The sequence below is a fragment of the Stenella coeruleoalba genome, assembly GCF_951394435.1.
Source record: "Stenella coeruleoalba genome assembly, chromosome: 11".
NCBI lineage: Eukaryota > Metazoa > Chordata > Mammalia > Artiodactyla > Delphinidae > Stenella > Stenella coeruleoalba.
Genome location: NC_137157.1, coordinates 43,336,793 through 43,362,837, shown reverse-complemented (window position 1 = coordinate 43,362,837; position 26,045 = coordinate 43,336,793). Strand labels below are relative to the sequence as shown.

Here is a 26,045-nt window from a genome sequence, read left to right as displayed (position 1 = left end):
GTGGATAACAACTGAAAATCATACATAGCTTTATATTTTACAAAGCACTTTGATTTAAATATCTCATTTCATTTGTTCTGTCATTCTGTGAGGTTTTTCTTATTGCAACCCAAACAAATCCTATCAATTTGATGCCTTATGTATTTACCACAATTTTTCCTTTCCTCCATCTTCAGTGCTATTGTATTAGTTCATGAATCTATGATTTCTCACCGGACTAAAACAGTCTTCATGTTACCCTTCCTGCCCATGGTTTTATAACATTTCATTTCACACTCCATTCCTCCACATTGATTCTAGATAACCTTTCCAATATAAAAATCTCTAAAAACCCTTCAATGACCACAAAATTTTTTCCAGCCTCTCCTCCATCCCATCCTCAGATTGTAGACACGTTTTCTTCCACTCTAGCTATAATGAGTAACACAACAGATAACGAATACAATGTTATCTCATACCTCTATTCTATCATGCTCCTCTCTCCACCTAAAATATCCCTCACTCCACCTGTAACTACTGACAAGCAATATGTATTCCTCTTCTGAGTCCTAAACAAAGGGTCACATTCCCACAAAATTTTCCCTTCTCTGCACACAGAACTGACAGCTTCATTTTGAGTATGCCTACTGAATTCTACGCACATTGTTATGAGTTCTCATAACCCTTAATTATATGAGTTTATGTTTATCACTCGATCTCCACTAAATATCTCCTTGAAAGAAGAATTGGACCCCTTTATCACTGTACCTTAACTTCCAAACACAAAGGAAAAAAAACCCTCAGTATTTACTGAATATAGGAATAAGTGATTGAAAACCAGTCATTTGAGTTCAAAGATCAGTATTTCTCCTACATCACTATAAAAATACGTTGTGTTTACTGAATACTTAATGCCCAACATTCTTTTAAGTAATTTACATTTTATTTTGCTTTCACAATTCCTTATAAGGAAAGCACTATTTCAATGTCCATTTTACAGATGAACTAACTAAATCTGAGCTGTTACTAGAATCGCCTAGGGTCATACAAATAGTAAGTGGCCCAGGTTAAAACTTCAGCGTCCCTGGATTTAACTGCCATTTTTGCCTTTATAACAAAAATGAATATAGAAAAACTTACTGCTGAAAGAGACTAGAGAGTAGATGTAATGAGTTTACTCTATTGAGACCTTAATGCAAGCAGTTATTGGCATCAAATCAGAAACCAATAAGATCTCTCCCACCTTTCTCCCATTTCTTTTCTTCTTCCATGTTGTTGTTCCTCTAAAAAACCAACATTATACAGTGAGATCTGTATAGAATTATAATGTATTCTGTGTAGGGAAGAGTGGTAAAAAATGAGTAAATCTTTGTCAGCTTGCAAACTGCCTACTTTAAGCCTGAAACTATTAATTTGACCTGTCTCCCCTGCATCAGCAAGTGTCAATATGTACAGTACCAAAGATTGGCTTGATTATTTCAGGTGCAAGAAGAGAAGTTTAAGTTTCTTTTTCTCTTAGCTCATCTTGATTTAAGGGTATATATATATATATACTTTTTCTTGTATTCTACGCCGTACTTTGTTTATATATGTAGGATTTATGGGAGCAAGTATCTAGGGGCTAAGAAAAAAAGCTGCCTTGTTATTTCATTAAAATTCCTGAGGAAAACTTATCAAACCAGAGGTAAACACATGAAAATATATCTAGAGAAACATCTGCTTGAATTAAAAATAAAGTGAAAAGGCAGGCCCACAAAGGAAAACTACAAAACAAAGTAACTCCAGGAACCTGACATCTGATCTAAAGAAGATTGGTGGGCTTCCCTGGTGGCACAGTGGTTGAGAGTCCGCCTGCCAATGCAGGCGACATGGGTTCGTACCCCGGTCCGAAAAGAACCCACATGCCGCGGAGCGGCTGGGCCCGTGAGCCATGGTCGCTGAGCCTGCGCGTCTGAAGCCTGTGCTCCGCAACGGGAGAGGCCACAACAGTGAGAGGCCCGCGTAAAATAAAAGTTGGTAAGAGCATCTATTTTTGACCAGCAGAGAATTTCACTGCACAGACTTATTTCAAGGGCACATGCCACTTGTATGTTTTAAAAGAAAGCTTTTTTATAAAAGCCAATAAATTTATTTATATTGGAATCCTTGAGATTGTGCGTGGGATGCAGACAGGCTCTCAGAGAAAAACGCTTAACATAAATACAGAAATATTACATTAATTTTTTTTTGAAAGGTACACTTCATTTTTTATTATTACTATTATTTTTTAAAGTAGTTATGTATTCAGTATTTTATTTATTTATTTTTGACTGTGCTGGGTCTTCGTTTCTGTGCGAGGGCTTTCTCTAGTTGCGGCAAGCGGGGGCCACTCTTTTTTTTTTTTTTTTTGTGGTACGCGGGCCTCTCACTGCTGTGGCCCCTCCCGTTGCGGAGCACAGGCCCAGCGGCCATGGCTCACGGGCCCAGCCGCTCTGCGGCATGTGGGATCTTCCCGGACCTGGGCACGAACCCGTGTCCCCTGCATCGGCAGGCGGACTCTCAACCACTGCGCCAACAGGGAAGCTCTATTACATTAATTTTTAACAACTATGACTTAAAACCACTATATCTAACTTCATTCCTTTTTGTTTCTTCTTTCTTGTCATTAATATTTAGCCCTCAGTATATCAAGAAAATTATCACCATCATTTTTTATCTGGACCCAATGAACTCCTAAAAATAATTTTGTCATTTAATAAATAATTCACAGAGGTAAGAATAAAAAGATAGTCGAAAACAGCTATATCCAAAATTTTTAAATAAATTTAAACATTACAAACTTCTTTGTAATATGTAAATTTTGGCACACGAACATCATAAAAGATGAATAAAGATGAAAACACCTACTTTCAGCAAAATAGGATAGTCTAGGTCCTTACTGTAAAACATTGCCTGATGAAGTATTTCCTATTTAACAATAACTGGATTAAATCACCTACTCCCTTTGTTCTTGGAAATATATTGTTCACGTATATATTCTAAAAAAATTCATCTAGATATTGTCATCTGAAGACTCATTGTCTAATTGTCTAAGACTCCACTTACACGATCCATTTCACATCTATAATCCATTTCACCATTATCATTAGAGTACTGTTATCTGTCTCTTTGAATTTATCTTCCAATTGATCTAATAATTGTGAAGCATCCTCCTCTGTCAGTTTTCTTCCCTATGCTATTAAGGGTAGAAAATGAAAATTTCTGAATTCTCAATTGTGTTCAATAAAAGCTAAAAGCAGATTATAGAGGTGGTATCTCCAGGTTCCTCTTATATCCTCCAGAAAGATAATGCAGTAGTCGGGCAACAAAATAATAAAAGTGAAGGATAATAATAATTCTTTCTCTATTATTTTGTCCTTCTAACAGAACCATAGCAGTAAACTTTTTCTTAAAGGACTATATAGTAAATATTTTAGGCTTACAAGCCATATGGTCTCAGTTGCAACTACTCAACTCTGCCTTTGAAGCAAAAGTAGGCACGTACAATACATAAATAATGGTGATGTTCATATAGAGTGAGAAGTAGTAAGATAACAGTAGACAGTGATGTTCATACAGACTGAGAACTGGGTAAAGTTAGGGTAAGATAACATAAGAATGATGTTTTAGCAAATATAAAAAAGTGAGGCTAGAAGACAACTAATGATCTCTGACAATAGGGACAAATCAAGTTTCTGGAATTCCTCTGAGAATTGAAAAGCAAAGAGCGGTTTCAGGTAAACGAAGGAAAAAGAGGTAATATGAAATGAGTTTAAGTCCAACAAGAGAAACCAGAGTTACTTTAATAAAAAAGAATCTATAATTAACCTGTGAGAGATTCTGAGATACCCTCATGTTAGTACCTAAATTTGCTCTTAATTCTACATTTACCAGGATTTTTGAGAAGAAAATTAATCTCTCACATGGTGGTCATTGCCAGATGCCTGTCTGTGGACTATAAGAAGTAAAAGCATCCCACCCACCAGTCTAACAGCTTGACTTAAGAAAATATGAGACAGTTCTCGATGGGAAAAGATAAAAACAAACCTAATGGACATTAGTCAAATTAGAAAAAAGTATGGTCAATTAATTACAGGAAAACTCTATAACTTGAAAGCAAAGAACTACGGAAAAAGAAGGAAAAAACATAGAAAGAAACAATGTTGCACTGAACAACTTAAAACCAATTTGTTGAAAAACTTCTAAAAATAACACTACTTTCAGGCAGTAAAAACTTTTCTGTGAACATCTGATTCTTAAAACTCTCTCAAAATACATTTCTAAATTAAGTTTATGATCTTTTTGTGGAATACATGGTTTCTTAATCTGAAAAATTCTCCTTTTAAAGTTCTAGCATAAAAAAAATTAAAGAGCACATTGTGTAGAGCATCACTTTATGAGTTTTAGCACCTTGTGGATAATACCTTGTGGATAAGCAAAGAATGATTAAAAAATATTTTATGCTTTTGGCCGCTGGTGCATGCTACATTAGCAGTAAGATATTTTTTTTTTTTTTTTTTTTTGCGGTACACGGGCCTCTCACTGTTGTGGCCTCTCCCATTGCGGAGCACAGGCTCCTGATGCGCAGGCTCAGCGGCCATGGCTCACGGTCCCAGCCGCTCCGCGGCACGTTGGATCTTCCCGTCCTGGATCAGGGCACGAACCCATGTCCCCTGCATCGGCAGGCGGACTCTCAACCACTGCGCCACCAGGGAAGCCCAGCAGTAAGATTTTGATGTATTACATATTAACACTGACTCTAAAGTGTTTTTACCAAATACATTATAGGAAGTAGTCACTACTGACTTTTTTGAAATTAAAAAAGTATGTACTGGAGACACCATTGTGTAACAGAAAGAAAATTCGGAGTTAGAAACCTTAACATCTAGTTCTAATTCTTCCACCAACTAGTTGGACAATTCATTTAACATCTCTGGCCTTAATTTTTTTAATCAGACTTGAATATATTATTATAGTTTCCTCCTTTTACTATTAGACTGTTTAAGTGAAGAAAGCCATGATTTTATTTTCAATGATTCCTAAGTTTAGATGTTACTTTCCATTGGTTTACTCTGATGTGTACTAGCAACCAAAAGGCATGTTTTACTAATCAGGACAGGCCCAAGCAACAGTTTACATCATGAAAGAAACTCTTCATCAGCCTTGAGGGTTATATTTCTGAAAAGTATTGTGCTTGGCAAAACTAGAGTTAGCAAGATCAAGATCTCCTAAAGTACATGCGTTAGCAGGGAAGGAATCAATATTACTGTCATTAAATATATCTAAAAATGGATGTAATAGAAGTTCCAGAAGGCATCTATGTCAAAAAAAACCCTGACATGTCAGCATTGCAAACTTACCCGGGTAGATAAACTTTCTTCATCATCAACTTTATTTTCAAGCAACATTGCTACAGCATCCTGATCTGCTAAGATATATTTTTACCATAATCAAGGCTTTAATTAGGGAAATTGCATGTCTTTAAAAATATTTTTTATTCTACTTATATTCTATTGAAATGGAATGTATTTGAACTTGTGTACAATATCCTTTTATTCTCAAAATTCTCTGCTATATAACTCTTCCAGATTAAAGGAAACTGAATAGACACAGTAAGTAAAGGCAATATGTAATCCTGGATTAGATCCAGGGGAAAAAATACTGTAAAGGACATTATTAGGACAATTGGAAATATTTGTATATGAAGTTTATTTTAGACTTAAGATATTAGGTAATTCCTAAACAAGTCAAAATCCTAAATTCGCTCATTGTATTGTGGTGATATAAAAGAATGCCTGTTCTTAAGGCACACACACATTGAATATTTAGGGATAATAGGGAATGATATCTGCAATTTACTGACCAAATAGATTAGGAAAAATAATAGTTCAGAGTAGTTTGTGAAAAGGAAACCTCAGCGAGGAGGGGGCAGCGGTGGGGTGTGGGAGGGGAGATAGAGAGAAAGAGAGAGAGGGAGGGAGAGAGATGGAGAAAGTAAAAGGAACAAAATGTTAAGTAAACTTGGGTGAAGAGTAGGTATATAGAAGTTATTATTTGTAATAGTCTTGCAACTCTTTTGTAAGCTTGAAATTCTCCTAAATAAGGTTGGTTTTTTTTTTAAGTCTCTGTTAATTGTTGCCATATCACATCAGCATTGCCTAATCAGAAATTATTTTCAAGGACTTCCCTGGTGGCCAGTGGTTAAGAATCCGCCTGACAATGCAGGGGACATGGGTTCGTGCCCTGGTCCGGAAGATCCCACATGCCGCACAGTCTAAATAAATAATTTTTTTTAAAAGAAATGATTTTCAGTGTTTAAGTTTAAATTTTTCTGGGCCCATCCTTATATTCATATATAAGGTAAACAGATATCCTTCTCTGCACTACCAGGCCGACTCTCTCACATAGGGAGAGGCCAGCAATAATTATTATATTTTTATTTAAGAAATAGCTTATAATCTTCAAAGGCAGTGTCACAAACACTTGAAAAATATTTTTAACATTTTCCTGTACATGCAAATATGTGGAAATAATTCCAGAGAGCCTTTCCATAGATCAAAATGATGCTGATCAATTATCTATCAAAAGATCAATTTTTTAAAAAAGACTGTGTTATGCTAAGTCCTAAAATGTTATTTTAGATTAGCATACTACCCTACTTACTAACTGTAGTTAGCTCAGGAGTACAGGGTTTTCTTCTTTAGTACAGCGTAAGCCAGAGTTGTCATAAATGCCAAAGTTCACTGTCACCTTGATTTCACAATTGAGTAGGGCAGATTAAAATCATAAATTTATTTTTGACATTGCAATTTTAGCATGGCACCCTTATCTAATATCAAATTTTGGCATCTCAGAATCTCATGCAAGTCATGATAATCAGTTTTTAAATGCAAATCCTGAAGAATGTATTTAAGCAGAGGATGGATTTGAAACTTCAAGCTGGTCATGCCTAGAAAAACATGTGAGTGTTTACTGTTGAGCTATGACACACATATATTTCTTTTAGCAAATTACAGACAAAAAGGCATAATACTATATAGCTTATTTCTGACATAAAGCATGGTCCTGTGAATAAAAGAAGACAATATAGTCAAATGTTCTCTCTCTCTCTGATTTACTATTCACTTACCTTAAAAACCTAGGTAACTAAAGAAAAGGAAGTAAAGTTTTAACTAATATTTTATAGATGAAAATGGATTTCATAGGAGTCAAAATCACTAGATAAATTCAAATTTTCAACTAAAAGTGACCACATACAGGTACAGGCAACATCTTCAGATGTTAGGCAAGATAATTACAACACGCACCTGGTATTCAGTAGATGAATAATGCCCTTAACCCAAACATGTGGAGATGCTTCAAGATGCCCTAGGTAGTACAGCAGATTAGTTTGGGGTAAGAAAACCCTCAGGATCCAACATTTGAACTTTGTTGGCCAGTACATAAGAAGTGACTTGACCCTTCATTTGGTGAAATCTATTTCCTCAGATTTCTTTTTTTTTTTTTTAACATCTTTATTGGGGTATAATTGCTTTACAATGGTGTGTTAGTTTCTGCTTTATAACAAAGTGAATCAGTCATACATAAACATATGTTCCCATATGTCTTCCCTCTTGCATCTCCCTCCCTCCCACTCTCCCTATCCGACCCCTCCAGGCTGTCACAAAGCACCGAGCCAATATCCCTGTGCCATGCGGCTGCTTCCCACTAGCTATCTACCTTACTACGTTTGTTAGTGTGTATATGCCCATGACTCTCTCTCGCCCTGTCACAGCTCACCCTTCCCCCTCCCCATAACCTCAAGTCCGTTCTCTAGGAGGTCTGCGTCTTTATTCCTGTTTTACCCCTAGGATCTTCATGACATTTTTTTTCTTAAATTCCATATATATGTGTTAGCATACGGTATTTGTCTTTTTCTTTCTGACTTACTTCACTCTGTATGACAGACTGTAGGTCTATCCACCTCATTACAAATAGCTCAATTTCGTTTCTTTTTATGGCTGAGTAATATTCCATTGTATATATGTGCCACATCTTCTTTGTCCATTCATCCGATGATGGGCACTTAGGTTGTTTCCCTCTCCGGGCTATTGTCAATAGAGCTGCAATGAACATTTTGGTACATGACTCTTTTTGAATTTTGGTTTTCTCAGGGTACATGCCCAGTAGTGGGATTGCTGGGTCATATGGTAGTTCTATTTGTAGTTTTTTAAGGAACCTCCATACTGTTCTCCATAGTGGCTGAACCAATTCACATTCCCACCAGCAGTGCAAGAGTGTTCCCTTTTCTCCACACCCTCTCCAGCATTTATTGTTTGTAGATTTTTTGATGATGGCCATTCTGACTGGTGTGAGATGATATCTCATTGTAGTTTTGATTTGCATTTCTCTAATGATTAATGATGTTGAGCATTCTTTCATGTGTTTGTTGGCAGTCTGTATATCTTCTTTGGAGAAATGTCTATTTAGGTCTTCTGCCCATTTCTGGATTGGGTTGTTTGTTTTCTTGTTATTGAGCTGCATGAGCTGCTTGTACATTTTGGAGATTAATCCTTTGTCAGTTGCTTCATTTGCAAATATTTTCTCCCATTCTGAGGGTTGTCTTTTGGTCTTGTTTATGGTTTCCTTTGCTGTGCAAAAGCTTTGAAGTTTCATTAGGTCCCATTTGTTTATTTTTGTTTTTATTTCCATTACTCTAGGAGGTGGGTCAGAAAGGATCTTGCTGTGATTTATGTCATAGAGTGTTCTGCCTATGTTTTCCTCTAAGAGTTTGATAGTTTCTGGCCTTACATTTAGGTCTTTAATCCATTTTGAGCTTATTTTTGTGTATGGTGTTAGGGAGTGATCTAATCTCATACTTTTACATGTACCTGTCCAGTTTTCCCAGCACCACTTATTGAAGAGGCTGTCCTTTCTCCACTGTACATTTCTGCCACCTTTATCAAAGCTAAGGTGTCCATATGTGCATGGGTTTATCTCTGGGCTTTCTATCCTGTTCCATTGATCTATCTTTCTGTTTTTGTGCCAGTACCTCCTCAGATTTCTTGATTCACAGAAATTTGGTTTTAAAAGGGATATTCAGAAAACATGAGTCCATGTTTTCACAAATGTGAATTCGCCTTTTTGCCAAAGGTCACCTGATAAGTTAGTGGCAGAAAAAGGACAGCAACTCAGGTCTTTGGGCTCCCAGGTCTATTCCTGAATGCACTCTGCTGTCTCACTGTTTTATTTTATGTGAATACAAAAAAAATACATGGAATTTCAGTCTTTAATAAAAACCTTTAAATAATTTAAAAGATGCTCCTCTTTGCAAAAGCTGATTCTCCCACTGCATATATTACAGTTATTGAATGGGAAGAGAAAAATCAAAGACAATTAAATTTCACAATACGATTTTACTTCCCTTAATTTGTACACTAAATGTTTTAAGCATATATGATGTACATATTCTTTGAAGATCACTCTTTTATGAAGAATCAACCCCTGTTACTTGCTTTGTATTGAGAAAAATGATTTAGATAATGGAGAGTTTCTATTTTAAAAAATATTTGCATACCAAAGGCTTAAATACCTTCAACTCTATTAATTGCAGTGGAACGAAGTTCTTTCTAACTTCATTTTGTGACATGTCATTGATTTAACATAAAGAGTTTCAGTACGTTTTAACAAGAAGTAAGGCCATCTTAAGTGATACAAGTAGAAGAGAGGTGACAAGGTGACAATGAGCATAAGTACACATTTTCAGTGTCATGAGAATGTTCTTTTTCTAAGAGTAAATATAATAAAATACTGACAGGAAATCTAAACCTAGGCATAGTCCTGATTATCTGAATTTCAATTAATATTATGGTCTCTTGTATATATTTTGAAGTAAGCTTTATTGACTACCACTCTGCATTAAATAAATTGCAGATTTGAGTTCTAACTCTCATAATATAAGGAGGATTTAAAGGGTAGAAAAACAATAACTTATTCTTCTTCTGTCAAAATTAAGCATGCAAAGTCTCTCATGATAATTTGGTGAGAACAAATTTTATCGGAGTCAATCACTATGAAGAAAAGTTGCCCACTATCAAGCCCTTTTAATTCCTTGCTACTCAAAGTACGGTCCACGAACCAGCAGCATCAAATATGTTAGAAATGCGAAAACCCAGGTCCTACTCCAGAGCTAATGAATCATAATCTGCATTTTAAAAGGATCTCTGAGTGGTTTATATACACATTAATATTTGAGAATCATTGCTTTAAATTAAATTTGGAGAAGGCATGGGAGAGGAGTGAGTGGAAATGATTGTATTTACATCTGTATCTTCTTACCTAACTAGACATGTAATAGATAGGTAAACAATATTATATACTATTTGTCAGACACTTTGTGAAGACTTTTAAATTCATTGTCAAGTTTAAATCTCACAGCAAACTTTTATGATGGGAATTGTCATTGACATTTTACAATGAGAAAACTGTGATTTACAGAAGTACATAAGGCAAGTTCACATAGAGAGTACCTGGTAGGAGGGAGGCAGTCTGACTCAAGAACTTATGCACTTGATCATTATATTTTGTGGCTTAGCACATGGCTATATGCAGATTTCAACTTATATCAAAACATGATACCAATTTTTGAATGGAGAATGTATAAATTACACAAAGGCTGCAATGGAAAAAAAGTTATGTCCCAGATAAAAATATTCTTGTCATGCATGGGTCTTAAATAGCTTAGGCTTTCAAATTCCTCCATATCTGCCAGTTTTTGTTTTTTAGGATGATAAAATACACAATCAGAAAATTTGTATGGGTACAAGTACCAGTTAAGTACTCCTAAACCAATAAGTTAAACTGGTACTTAACCTTCTACTCATAAAAATATAGAGTAAGATATTAAGAATGAACTCTAAAACTAATAGTGTTCGGATGATCATATACATTAGAAAGTTTTTATTTGTATCTGGAAAGATACATGTCTATATTTTCCTTTACTCTGGAAAGGAAATTATAGAATCAGACAGATACAAATATGTATTGTTTTTTAAATTTTGTTTCTTTGGCTAGAGCTATATTTTAATAAAGTATAAAGGTACAAGAGGCTGCTCTATTTCACAGTGGTGGGGGTGGAAACTAACAAGATACAGGAAAATTTTCTTATATTCAAGTCCATAACTGATATGATTAAAATAGCTGACAGTTACTGAATGCTTACTTACATGTAAGAAGCTGTCACAAGAAGATTTTTTTTAAATATCATTTAATTTTAACTATTAAATGGGAACTAGCTTTATCCAGATGAGGAAACAGAACTGTTAAATGTTGGATCTAGGATTTAAACCCAGGTAGACTGGCTCTAGATCCCACAATTCATGCAGCACAATTTTAGGAAAAGATTCCTTTACCTCCCAGTGTATTTAACATATTTCAGGTTTCCTCCCTCTTCAATAGAAAATATACATATAATTTTCTCTTTGAATTATTTTAGAGATGTACAGTATATGATGATCTAGTTATAATCACACTGACTTAATGGTCTTATAAATGAAATAAATGCCTTAGGTTCATGTGATCAATATATATGAATTACGTCTTTAGTGCCTAGTTTTTCTTTCAAAAGAAGACTGAAAGATAAACTCGTGTAATTTGTTTCCTTGCACCATCTAGTGGATTTAAATGACAACTGCGGCAGTAGTATAAATGATTGTAAGTCAATTATATGTCAAATTTTCAAACGTATCCGTCAAACGTATCCGGAGAACTAGTCCTAAAACTGTACTTCAGATCATTACCACAAATGTGCACAGTTGTCATTTGCCTTTTTCAAGAGGGAATCGATTAAGCATGGACAAAGAATTCATTAGCGAGTGTTTAAATCTGCAAAAAAATTAACATAAAACAGCCTCCTTATCATCTTTTTACAATTAAAGGTAATGACAGTCTGATACGTTTTAGTTCTTCCCATTCGTTTTCCTAAAACTACAAGGCTTTCCAGGCAGCTGCGCGTAGGGAGGAACCTGGCGAGTCTGCGCGGGGCCAATGCGCAGGCGTGCTGAGGAGCGGAAGTGGGGAGGCTGGGCTAAACCCGGACCAGCAAGCGGAAGAGGCCGGGGTAGCGGAGAGAGGCTCCGAGACCGTTTGGCGGCGGTGAGTCTGGGGCCAGCCCGAGCTGAAAGTCCCAGATCCGGGGAGACGCCAAAAGAAACGGAGATACCTGGGGTTCCGGAGCAGTCGCTGCTGGTTGCTGCAGCTGCCCTGCCGCTGCCACCGCGACGCCTCCGCCCTCCCTGCTGAAGACGCGGCCCTGACAGGCCTGTAGGCCTAGGCGCGGCCGGCCGAGCCCGACGTGTTGCCGCCCGTGCAGCTGTGAGTAATCCGAGCGCCCTCTCCACGGTCGTGTACAGATTAAAATGGAGGAAATTTCGTTGGCTAACCTGGATACTAACAAGCTAGAGGCCATCGCTCAGGAGATATACGTAGACCTAATAGAGGATTCCTGTTTGGGCTTCTGCTTTGAGGTGCACCGGGCAGTCAAGTGTGGCTACTTCTACCTGGAATTCGCAGAGACTGGTAGCGTGAAGGATTTTGGCATTCAGCCAGTGGAAGATAAAGGAGCGTGTCGCCTGCCGCTTTGCTCCCTTCCTGGAGAATCTGGGAATGGGCCTGATCAGCAGCTGCAACGCTCACCTCCGGAATTCCAGTAGCTGCAACATGAGAGTCTGAGGGTGACCAGGACAATAACATAGACCAGTCCTGTGGTTTTGAGAAGTTAGGTAGCTAAGTAAAAAAAAAAAAAAAAAAAAAAAAAAATCAGACAAAAGTCCCAGTTCCCATTGAAGAACCTAGCCTTTAAAAACTTGGAGTGGAGAATTTAGGAAATCGGATCCTTGTTTAAGTGTATTACCTTTGGATCAGCTTTGAAATCCTGGACAGGAGGAGCTGTGCTGTGCATCCTGCAAGCCACGCAGTGGTTGATTTCTAAACACGCCAGAAAGTGCACAAGAACCCTGTACTGTCCCCAGTGCACAGGTGAGCATCTGTGTGCTCAGCATATAAAGTTCTTTGGTTCCTCAGCCTTTCTGTCTGCCTGATGTCAAGGGCTTTCTGGATAACTGACCGTTTGGACATAACTGATGGTCAGGCCTTAATTGTTGGGCCTCAGTGGGACTGCACCTCTGATCTTAGAGCCTCTGATTTGGGCTTCTCCAAGACAAATGAAAGTCAGTTATGAGATCTGGATATTAATCATTCCAATCTGGGAAAGGCAAGAAAAAGAATTCCCAGCTGAATCTGGTAGGAGAAGCTCTGTGTCTTGATGCCAACAAGAAGAAAAGCTCAAAGCCACCAGTTTCCCAAAGGTCCAGCATTTAACAGTGACTTCAGCGGAGTTGGGGACATGGGCTAGCGTTTTGCTGAACAAAGCCCTGTTTCTTGCAACCCACCTGGTGGCATAGGCTTAGCAGATGAATAACTTGGTTATCCAGGCAGGCTGAGGATTAAGTTATGATCCCTTGGGGAGGTAGCAGGGCCTTCTGCGACTATGCACGATCTTTCAGACTGCAGGATTCATATCTGGATGTATTATGCTGTGGACAACAGTTCGGTGGGGCGTTTTCCTACTCTGAGTTACTCGTGACCTAGCCAGTCCATGGGTCTGACTTGGTTATTGTGCCAGGTCACTACCTGCCTCCCATTTTCGGGGCAGGAGTGAACTATGGAAGAGCATCATGGCTGTGCAGGAGGCTGTGGTTTGAAAGCTGAGCCCAGAGGGGACCTTTTTCAGCTGCACTCACTAATGTGAATGGGTTAGTGCTAGGAGCCAAGGAGCAGGACTGGGTCAACTCTCATCTGACTGTGCAGCATCCTATTGAACGCCCCTGTTCCTTGGGTTGGGCAGTCACAGAGCTCCGTTGCAGTGAACATCTAGACTGTCACCACCTTCTCTGCCCCTCCCGAAGGGCAGCCCTTTCCACTCAGTTCCCTTTGGACCTCTTGACAACAAGAGCTGTCCTTTTGTTGTTGGAAGTCAGGAAATGGCCCCCAGAAACCCTCTGGTTTTACGGAATGGGATAGGGGAGGATGGAAAGTGTGAGCTGGGTATCAAAACTACCCTCCACTTGACTCCCTGATTGAAGTTTATGAAGTGTATAGGGGTGGGAGCCCCAAGGTGAGCGGTGCTGCTTTATTTGAAATGTTTTCTTACCTCATTCTGTGCCCCAGTAAGGGGCCCAGCCTTCTTTTTCTGGCTTGGCCCCATGTTCCTCCAGTCCCCTGCTCCATGCCTATTTGGTGCAGCTCATCACCCCGGGTGCTGCCTGCCGCTCTACATTCACGCTGACCAGTTTCAATTTCTCTCTCTTGATGCTCCTACTTCTGAAGCCTGCCCAGTTTCCCTTTCCTTGGCTTCTCTTAAGTTTGTTTTGTTTTGTTTTCTTGTTTTTGAGAGAGAGTCAGAGCAGAATCTTTCTTACGGCTCCCTGTATTGGGATTAGGATGGGAAGAGAAAGTAATTTTTTGTATATGAAAAGCAGTGTCATGCCTAAGCATTTCTTCTGTGGGACTGCCTTGCTGGTATGCCTTCCTGCTGTGTCTTACTTCCTGAGGAGTTACATCTTCCCACCTCCACTTGGATACTGCCCCTTAGGACCTAAGCAGAAAAGCAGTAAAGGCTGAGTGACACAGGGACAGAGTAGGTTCTGATCCATTTTCTCTAACCCTTGCTGTGCATGTATCCTTCCTTATCCCAGAAGGAACTGTTTGGACTGTATGGACTGATTCGGGTTACATACTCTAGAGGGTTAAGGGAAGCATAGTAATAGGGCCTCAAGACTGTTTATTATTGCATTCTCCCTCTAGAGTTGTCCCGCTCAGGGTGAGGGCCTAGCTACAGATTGGTCTTCAATCCAAGAGTTGTAATAACTGTTTAAAAAGTCAAACCTTGGCAAGAACTGAAATAATTTTGGGTTATCTGCCCTTGCCTTTTTTAGAGACATCTCCTTCTGAGGGGATGCAGAAGGAAAGGAGGGTCTAAGTGAGACTCTGGCCTACTTAAAGATAATATCTGGGAAACAGGCTGAAGGTAGGCCATGGTCCACTCCTCCTTCAGAGAGGGAGCTCAGATTGTGACATTACTGTTTCCTTGGTCTTTTCTCCTGGTTAGAGGAGGGAGAAGTGGAAATAGTTTTGAGTAATGGTTGGTTCATATTACCTCCCTCTTGGTTTGTGTTTTTGTTTTTTTGCTCCCCGTTATTAGGGCAGTAGCCCCTGGTCCTGGTTGGGTATGAGGTGGGCTAGGTCCAACAGGTGCCCTAAGGGGACAAACTAACTCTTCTTTTTGGGGGAGAGAATGCTCCCTACCATATAGTTAACAGTGGTTAGGAATTCTCCCTTTCCCTATCTTTCCTCTTAACAGCAGAATTCCTGTCCTAATCTCCTCAATTAAGTGTATTGATCACCCTGTAATTCTATTATGTATCTGAGTGTGTGTGTGTATGGGGGGGAAGGGGTTCTTTACAAATTTCTGTGGTTTGTGGCTTTTTCTTCCATACATTAGTTCACACCACCGCATGCCCAGGGGCCATTGCCTGGCATTATCGCATGCTGGGATCATTGGGGGAAGTGTAGTGAAGCTCACCATTGTCCTTTGTTTTGGAGAGTCTTATTTTTGCATAAGTAGTCCATCCTATACAGGCTGCTAACTGTGTATTCCCCTTGCCCCATGGCTGCTGGTGTAAATAAACTGCGTCTCCCCATTGGTAAACAATTACAATAAACAAAATTTTAAAAAATGACTTTATTTGGACTCTATGTTCATCTTTCTTTTAAAATTGTACGTTTGTTGGGTATTCACGTAGTGAAATAAATGTTGAACTTTAGTTACTTTCTCCTGAATGAGTTTTATCAGATAGATAGATAGAGGAATTTTGCCCAACTTTGTTTCTCCATCTAATACTGCACATTTAGCTTTCTGCAACATCCAGTGAAAGAAACAAACTGTATACGATCTTCCCTTTACCATAACTAGAAGGTGGTAAAATAAATACAATGCAATCCTGTCACTGAGTCCAGTGTGAAGGATAGTTCAATTTAAATGGCACTCAAGCTATCAATATATACACTTTGCCACCATTTTGATCTAATACTGCTCTTGCTCTCAAGAGGCAAATGATTCATAGCAAAGATGAGTCAGCCTTTCTAAAGGTAATTGTTTCCAATACTTTTCATTTTACTCCAACTATTTAGGTCTGTCATTTTGTTTTTAGATAATTCAGAGATTTTTCATTTATTCCAGTTCCTATTCCAAAGTTGGAGCACTTCCCTAGAAATTGTACATATTGCTCCTTAGTGTTGATCAAATCACTAGTTTGCTAAATGTTCTAGTTCTTTAAAGAAACAGTCCCAAATTGGAAATAATATTTAGATGAATAAAAGTTATAGAAATGGGATCAGAGGAAACCAGTTGCAGTAGGCTATCTCAGGGGACTTCATTGACATGTGACATGGTGTTAAGTCACCTAACACTCATATGCAGCTGCAGCAAGTCCTTTTGGATCCTATTTCATATGTTTAGATTTGAATTGATATATTTCATGCTAACCTACTTTTCTGAAATGAGGTATTTGGAAGACCTCAGTGCTCTACTAAATCCACTTGGCAGTATGACTTTTGAGATTATTTTCATGTTTTCTAACTAATGATCATTATATTTAAAAAGAAAAAGAAATCACATACCTTTTAACTCCCTACATACTTGGTTTTAACTGGCGGGTAGCATGAGGTCAGGAACCTAATACATGGTTGCTTGATGTTGACAAAGAAAATGAAGTATGCTCAAGTAGTTAAGGATTCTGGAAGAGCTTTCTTTAAACATCTTTTCGATTCTTACACATGTTCCCAAAGATGCCCGTGATGCTTTGAAAGAAAATATTTGTTATAAGGGATGCAATTGTTCAGAAAGCTATTGTAGACAAACCTGTAAATCCTTGGTTTTGTTTTTTCCATTTTGAAAACTTCAATCATTATTACTTGAGCCTTAGTGGAAATATGTGAGCTGGAAAGGAAATACTAAATTCATTTCAGAAATGAGAAAATATGTTTGGCAGCAAAGACTTGCCCACAGTTCAAAAACAAAAATACAGAAGCAATAGAAGCAAAAGTAGAATGCTAGTGCAAGGCCAGTGTACTTTGTTGAAGCAAGAAAATTTTTAATAAATGAAAGGACTAATTTTTTTAAAAGACAAATTGCAGTTAGAGTGAAAAAATTGTGATACTGATGAAAACTTTAAGACTGAGTGAAAACATTGAAAATGGAAAATATATTTAATATAATTTATCAAAAGTGACTCAAGGAATTTTTATTTTTAACCTTAAAATTTAATAAATGTAGTAATTTACTAGAACTTAAAAAAAAATCCCATCTCTACCCAAATATACAAAAAAACTCTAGACACTGAGTTTTACAAACAATATAGCAAGAAACAAAAATCATTATAGGCTAAGTGTATTATGAAGATGTTAGGCAACCAACTCCTTTAAAATATCAAAAATAAACTTTATCAACAAGTCAGGTTAACCCTAGGAAAGATTTTGACTCAGAAAATCATTGCATCATGGGGCAGGGTGGTGGTGGTGCTGTAATGAATGATATTGGGATTGACATATATACACTAGTATGTATAAAACAGATAACTAATGAACCTGCTGTATAAAAAATAAATAAAATTCAAATCAAAAAAACCATTGCATCACCGTTAGAGAAAAACCATGTGAAGATTTCAATACAGAAAAATAGTTTGTAAAATTCAATACCAACTATTAACTTTAAAAATACTCATTAACCATATAGAAACAAGGCCTAAAGGACTTCCATACACTGATAACATATGTATCAAGATCTACAACTGCTTTGCTTAATGGTAAATACTTGGAAGCATTCCATTTAAAAGCAGGAATGGAAGAAACAAAATTCTCATTCTCAGATGATACCTAAATGGATAATTGTGTACAATCTATGAACATACCACTGCAGGTAATGATAGAATGCAGTAAAGTTGCTGGATATTAAAGTTGCTGGATATAAGATCAGGATCCAAAATCAGGACAATAAAAAATTTTAAATGGTGCATTTATAATGTAATGCAACAAAAGTACATATGGTCCTATGTAATACTAATGTAACAAGAGTGGTGTAAAATTTTGTGGAGCAAATGAGAAAAATTTCATCTGGAATGTTAAAGGAAACTCAAATAAATGAAGAGTCATAAGAAAGGAAACCCAAATAAATGGAGAATAATGGGATGTTCATGGATAGGAGGCTCAGTATCATCACTCCAAATATATGTAAGTAACCTTGATTAAAATCCAAATGGACATTTTCATGGAACTTGATAAGCTAATTTTAAGATTTATATGAAAAGCAAGGCGCAAGTATCGACAAGATCTTTTTGATGAACAGCTAGTGTGGTTGTAGTGCAGAAACAAACAGGAGAATAGAAGATAGTTCAGAATTAGATGGAAAAACAAACACATTTTTGTCATCTTGATGTATGACTAAACTGGTAGTATAGTCAGTAGACTATAAACTGTTACATTGTTCTGGAATAGATTAGCCATAAATACTAAAACTGTACTCCAGACACAAAAATTAATTTCCGTGAGGATTTAAGACTTACTGTAGTAAAGTAAAACATCAAACATTTAGAGGGACATATACGAGGATATGTTCATAATTGTAGGCAAGGGAAATTTTCTTAAGTAAATAAAAGCATCAAACATAAAAGATTGATATGTTGAGCCGTAATAAAAGTAAAACTTTCTATGCACTGTCATACTAGAAACACACAACAACAAAATGCCATAACATGCTAGTAGAAGTGTTACAGTTCTTATAACCAATAAAAGATTATTGGCAAAATAATTATACAATTGACAAATGAACGAAGTAAAAGAACAGCTCATTTATAGATTTAAGAAATCCAAATGACAGAAAAGATGTGAAAAGTTCACTTAGTTTTGAAGAAATACAAGCTAAAAGCAAATTAAATACCAATTTATACCACTCAGAATAGTTAAGAAAGGGTGATGATATCAACTCTGACAGGTACATGGAGCAATTAAAAGTCTCGTACATTGCTGGTGGACTGTAATATAATAAAAATATTTGGGAAAGCAATTTGGAAATATCTATTGCAGTTGATATGCATAACCAATAACCCAATATTTCCACCTCTTGTAGCACTGTCTGTAATAGGAAAAAATTGGAAGTGATATAACTACCCATTAAAAATATATAGTCCCATGCAGAAGTGAAAATAACCAGGGCTGCACAAATAAAATATTTAGTAAAACATTTGTTCTTATAATTTGATACCTTTCATTTGAAGCTTAACAATATGCAAAACAATGCTATATATTGTTTAGGGATATGTACATATGTAACAAAATGTATACCAAAAACGTGAACTAGACTTCCACTTCTATGTGTATCGTGGTCTAGATATTGGAAAAAGACTTCTCAGTGCAAAAAGAACCTGGATGCTGATTAAACTGGAACAAAGATGCTATTAAGTGTTTTGCTATCCTCCCAAGAAAGTATGGGAAATAGCTCTCTCTTCTACACACATACATACACACACTAAACACAGAGCAGAGACACAAGTGAAAACAGAAAATGGGGCTGCACGGGAGGACATACAGAAACCAGGAACTTCCACATGAGAATGGGAGATTAGGCCTCCATCATCACAAATTCAGACCACTCATTACACTCCCCATAAATACAGGATACCTGAGATAATCTTTACATCCTTAGTGAAAGGATGGGCAGAGTAAAAGGAGAGAAACAGAGATCTTCCTGACTGCAGAAACAACAGATAAGAAAGCCTCTGCCCTGGCCTGAGGTGAAATAAATTAATTAAAATAATAACATTATCATCATCATCATTTCCTCTGGAAATGGTACTTATACTCTTGCTTTCAAATAGTTACCCTACCCTGTTAGAGAAACCTCTGCCTGAAAATTATATAATGTGCCCAAGATAATATACTTCTTGGCCACCTAATAGAGTTTGGGTCCCTCAGCATTCTCACAAAATATAAATTTGCAATAAAAGAAACATCTAGTTTTCAAAAGAGTTTACTTACCGCTATCATGTTCTGCATCTAATCATTCTATTTTCAAGAAAAGAGTTCTAATTTTCATAACACTGAAAGTGAGATTTGATGAGATTAGGAGATGGCTGATCATAGGAGTGGTTGACACTGCCAGCATTCTAGAGACCCAAGGTATGCAGCCAGAGGAACTTAATGAAGGTGGAATTACCAACATAAGTGAGGAAACTGGTTGTGATAAAAAGGATAAAGATGTTTCAGAGGAAGTGAAGTGCCCAGTATACTTGACATTAAAGGATGTTGCAAAGATATTTCAAAATATCGAGAGTCCAAAGAATGCTCTCAGTATTTTGTGCCATAGATAAAATGTTGTGTGGCCAGCAGAATTCTAAAGCCTGTCTCCTGAGATTCTTGTCTTCTGGTTATTCAGTTAAACAGTAACCTAAATATTGCTGTAAAGGCATTTTGGAGATGTAATTAAATCCCAAATCAGTTGACCTTAAGATTTGGAGATTATTTGGCTAGACTTGTCCCCAGTCAGGTGAGGACTTAAAAAACTCAGTGTTCTCCATCTGGTAGGAGAAGACATCACAGAGATTTGAAGTGTGAGAGGGGTTTGATGCACCATTGCTAGCTTTGAAGATGAAGGGGGCCAAGTGAGAAGGAATGTGGGTGCATCTTGGAGCTGAGAGTAGCCACTGGCTGCCGGCTAGCAAGGAAACAGTACCTCAGACCTACAGCCACAGAAATTGAATTCTGCAAACAACCTGAATGAGCTTGGAAGCTGATTCTTCCTCAGAGCCTCCAGATAAGAGCCCAGTTTAGCTGACACTTTGCCTTTGGCCTTGGAGACTCTTAGTAGGCGGCTCAGCCAAGCATTCCCTGACTTCTGACCTAGAGAAATGTGAGACTCCTAAGTGAGGACTGTCTTAAGCAGCTAGATTTGTGATAAGTAGTTATGCAGCAACCGAAAACTAATACAGTCATGAACTGATACAGACTTAGAAAGGATTATTCCGTTAGACGGTCACCTTTATTATTGGCATAAACCCCTTACTTGGATTTTATCAGGTAAATAGATAAATCATAATTAGGGATATAATTCCACAGAGCTCTAAGAAAACAAACTCACATCAATAAAATAACACCTTTCACCTGCAAGTTTAACCTTAGATCAGCAAGATGATGTGCTGATTTTTAAATACAAGGTGACCTCTCCACTTTTAATGTGATTTTATCACCTAAAGTTACTCTGCTCCCACTGCATTCTTATCCCCCAGCTCCTTCTGTTTTCAGACATACACGCACAAGCATGCACATGCCCGTAAATACACACAGGAGTTATAACTTTAAATCAACCCAGTTCAGGGAAAGGCTAGCTAAGCTGCTTCCGATCTTGCTGCTGTATGAATTATTACAGTTCAAGGCCTTATTTGCAGAGCAGCCATTTCTATAGTTTGAAGGTAGATGAGTGCTGGTCTCTTAAGTACTTCCCTTTCAGCTAAATTTTCTTTTGGAATTAAATGTGCTTGTGTTATGTCTGCTTAGTACTGGATTCAACAGTGATTCAAAAGCTGATTTAGATGTTGTATAAGAGATGGGAAAAAACATTATGATCAGTTTAACAACAAACTCTGTGGCCCCAACTGGTCACTTCATCTCTCTGGGCAAGTTTCTTCACTGATAAATTAATAAGCTCGAATGAAACGATTTCTTGGTTGCATTCCACCTGTGACATTCTCTGATTCCATGATAAAATGTTGAAAATAACTACCCAAGTCATCTTATTCCCAAGATCAGTTTTACCATCTAAATGCAGAGAATTTGGCACAGTTAAGTTATGGGCTCCTTCACATGAGTCTTTGTAATTCTGCTTTGTAAATTGTTCTATGGCTTTTGCTCTAGATCTCAAACACCTCTTTTTGGTTAGAAATGTGCCATTCTAAACCAAGCTCCCATCTCTGCTTCAGATCTGCCTGTCCAAGGAAATACTATATATTTCCAACTGTGTGTCCCACAAGCACCTCATATTTCATCTTATGCAAAGTGAGGTCTGAGAAGCTCCATTTTCAACATATGCCTCAGTGCATTCTAAATGTCGAGAGTTACTGCCCTAGAGAGAAAGCAGAAAATAAGTCTGCATTCATCCTGTTTTTTAATCTCCAATAGCATATCCCTAGAATGTTTGGGACCCTGGAATTTTTTTTTTTTTTTTTGGCTGAGCTCTTGTATATATAAATCATGTGATTTAAAATTATGAGAATTTAAAAACATGATATCATGCACATTGTAATGCCTTTATAAAGTTGATGTTTTAGAACTATTTATTTCTTAAATTATAACCCTGAGATTTTTTTGCCTCTGGAATGATAAGAGAAATATATCATCCTTCTGCCCCTAAGCATTTAAAGGCAATATATATTCCAATAGATGGCACTAGTCTTCTGTTTGCATATCTTTAGATCAGTTGTAAAAGATCCATCCTTTTGTTAAAAAGTTTAATGTTCATTTAAGAGGGCTCTACAGTGTGGACAAAAACGGCAGTCTGAAAAGATAAGTGGAAAATATGAAGTAATTCAGTTTATCATTTTATCACTTCAGAATGACTGCCTATAATGAACTGCTCAGTTGCATTTGCAGTGTAGCAGTTAAAGTATTTTTTAACTTGTCTCATATACTATTTCCCAGTTTCTCAGCATCAATATTTTTCCCACTTCCCATTCAGCTAAAATTTTAGTTCAAGAGCTTTGTATTTACAGTCAGTGAATTACCCCCAATAGATTTAATGACTCTTCATAAAATTTTTAGAGACTTTGACTTTTGTCATCATCAATTTATCAGCAACATTATCTGTAATAACTCTTTTCTTCTGAGTAATGTCAGTGGGCCACAAAAACAGTAGTTTAATAAAACCATCGCTATTAGAATAATATTCTCACAGAGAATATATAAAAAAGTAAAAACTCTAACTGGTTTGTCTAGTGTTAATTATAGGTTGTTTCTTATTAGCTAGGGAAAGAATAATCCATAGTATAGTCCAAAATCCGCTCCCCATAAAAGTAATGCTAACTGATCTATAACAGTTATAGTTTTTACTATTGGGAAAGCTATGAGATAGGCCTAAGGGGGGACTTCAGGCCCAGAAAGTGGTATATTAGGAACATTTATTAGGTTCAGGTGGAAAAAGATAACTAAGCTACTTTATCTTGTGGGTGTGTGCAAATATTTATCAGACTTCCTGCCTTAACAAGACCCAAAGAATGACCACATATCCTGGTCTTCCTGGGAGAGTCTTGGTTTACAACTGTTATTCAGTTATTATTGATATCGTTCCCCTGTCCTTTCAAAAGTGTTATGTTTTGGAAAATAAGCTATCTGTTTACCCTAGTTGTAACTCACAGAAGAATTGAGAGATGTTTTTAAAAGAGATTGAGGGCCAAACTGTGATGAAGATTGTGAGACCAAATCTACAAAGAAAGTGTTGTTTACTTGTAACATTCTGTTTTGAAAATAGTATGTAATCAGAAGTTAGAAATAAAGGTATGAACTGCATGGACATACAGTCAAAAATGTACAGTGGATTAGCTAATGGAGTAATTTGAAATATATGGGAAAATCAAAGGGTTAAAGATATCTGAAGCTGGATCTTCCGTGCTTGATGTGAGTAGGAGTGAAGAATGGACAGGGATGAATTGGAACAATCTAACCTTAAACCATTATTATATGCTCTGGGAGTCCCATATGAGCACTTGTGAGTGAAAGCAAATTGTTCAGACTTCAAGCTTTACCTGTGTCTAGGTGGCAAAACCACAGGCAGTTTGTAATATGAGACCAAATCACATAATTTGTGGTGATACTCATAAACAATGCTATACGGCAGGTAACACTTAGCAACTCACAGGTATTGGCAGGCAGTGTCATTAAGCAGAGCTTGGGCAGGAGTAATTCAGAACAGCTTGTTATATTCAGTTTATGGTTAGTCATGGTGCTTGGATGAGGATAATGTTCCAGGCCTTAAACTTTACCTTTTATTGATGGACATAAAATACTATAGATTGTGTTATTTAATAAAATTTTCTGCAAAGATGGTAAGGCTCTGTGTCTAGAGCTGTGCATAACTGTGAGAATGCAGAGGAAGTTACGGCTACTTCAGAGGTAATGGTATATCATGCAAGTAGAGAGGTGGGATCAGCCTTTTTGTCACTCTACCCCTCGCCCTCTCCCAAAAAAAGTGGCTCTCGGCTTCTAGAGCCCACCTTCCCATTCTCTCACAACACGAAAGCTTACAGCCAACAAGAGAACATCTCTGTTGCTTCACTCTCTTTTAAGGACTGACATGATTAGGTCAGGCCCACTCGGGGTAATCTCCCTTTTTATGAACACAAAGTCCACAAGTAGCTTAATTGCAGGAGTGATATCCCGTCGTTTTCACAGCCCTGTCTCACCCCTTCAAGGTGTTGGTTATAAAAAGTGTGTAAACCAGGGGGCGGCTGCCATGTTTAGAAGCCACCCGTTTACAGACTGTGCTTTCACTTTGCCCCTTAGTACCCTGTTTGCTAAGCTGTTATGAGGATAAGGATGGAGTTTCCAAGGACAGCATCTCCTGTTTACTCTCTTGTCTGGTCTTCAGGGAGCAGGGTTGTACAAGTTCAGTGTGACTAGGTGTCATATAAATAATACACAAAAAGCCCCTATCTACCAAATCGTGGAGTTCTCCAGAGCGTTTATGTTCATGGAAAAACAGTGTTATCCAAGGACCTGCAGCCTTGTTTTGATTGAAGCAAGATATTTAAGACTCTTGGTTGGGGACTTTTATTTCCATTCATAGGGAAAATTTATCAGTAATATGTGAGATGGGAATAACAACAGATTGTGGCAGCACCACTCTTTGTGGCACTTACTTGGGCACTTTTGAATCATCACTCCCCTGCCCACAATACCACACCACCCTACCACCTCAGTCTCAAAAGTTCTACCCACATCACTCTCACCTCCCCCATTACTAATGGAGATGAGCATATTAAGCACAACTCCTTACAAACTGTAGAATTTTCCTTTGGAATTTAAATTTCATGAGAACTGATGATCGTTGTCTTATATACTGCTCAGCACAATATCTGGCACATAATAGGTGTTCAATAAATATTGATAGAAGAAATGATAGAATAAAAAGTAAATATTGAATTGAATAATATTCTTTTATGTTAATTCCAAGAGTAAAATGATGGATTCATTTTGCTCTTGTCAAGGAGGAACAAAATTCTTTTACCATTATTTTAATTATAAAATCTTCCTAGATATTTGTATATTCCAGGCTTTTATTCTGCAGAATTTAAAAATTAGGTTTTTTGTTTTTAATCTACTTTTTTTTTACAAATGTAAAATTTCACACATTTAAACAAATTCAATATCTCTTAAAAATCACGACATTTTAAAGTTATTTTTAAGAAATAGCAATGTACTACTTGTCCTTTTTTGCCTAATACATTGTGAATTTAAACAGTGAAACGTGAAGGTTTCTGTTTGGTTGCAAAAAGCAAATGAGATAATTTACTATTCATCTCATAACTTTCATTTTCTAGAAAGTATCTTGGCAATTAAAGTTTGATTATTTTCTCTTTTTGGGGGACAGCATTAATGAGATCATCACAACTTTTGTAAAAAGCTAAAGTGCTAGGTTGCAAAGGTAGACTATTATATGATGATTTAATCACAAATTGTACATTTTAATTTTACATAGAAAAACAAACATGATTTGGTAGCTGAATACAACAAAAGAAAAGCTTATAACAAAACATACACCACCACAACAAAAGCAGCTAACAAATCTTAGAGAGCTACAATGAAACCATTGGAACAGGAAAAAAAAAAAGCTGGCTTTAAAACATTTCTCCATTGATCTGCATTGCTTATATATCCTACTGTTTATTTTTACAGTTGTGCTTGCTAAAATT

At 37.2% G+C, this 26,045-nt stretch overlaps 1 protein-coding gene and 1 long non-coding RNA gene across 4 annotated transcripts in view; both read left to right on the top strand.

Moving 5' to 3' along the window:
- LOC307194016 overlaps positions 1-26,045 on the top strand; it is a 572,538-nt gene that overhangs the window by 519,387 nt on the left and 27,106 nt on the right. The window lies entirely within an intron of this gene.
- Positions 11,941-16,049, top strand: ATXN7L3B (ataxin 7 like 3B). The gene has a single exon (XM_079936691.1). It carries the CDS (start codon positions 12,393-12,395, stop codon positions 12,684-12,686), a length of 294 nt encoding a protein of 97 aa, XP_079792817.1. The 5' UTR covers positions 11,941-12,392; the 3' UTR covers positions 12,687-16,049.

What these genes read in the sequence shown, in the direction of transcription:
- ATXN7L3B (XM_079936691.1), top strand. Translation starts at nt 12,393, where the DNA reads ATGGAGGAAATTTCGTTGGCTAACCTGGATACTAACAAGCTAGAGGCC.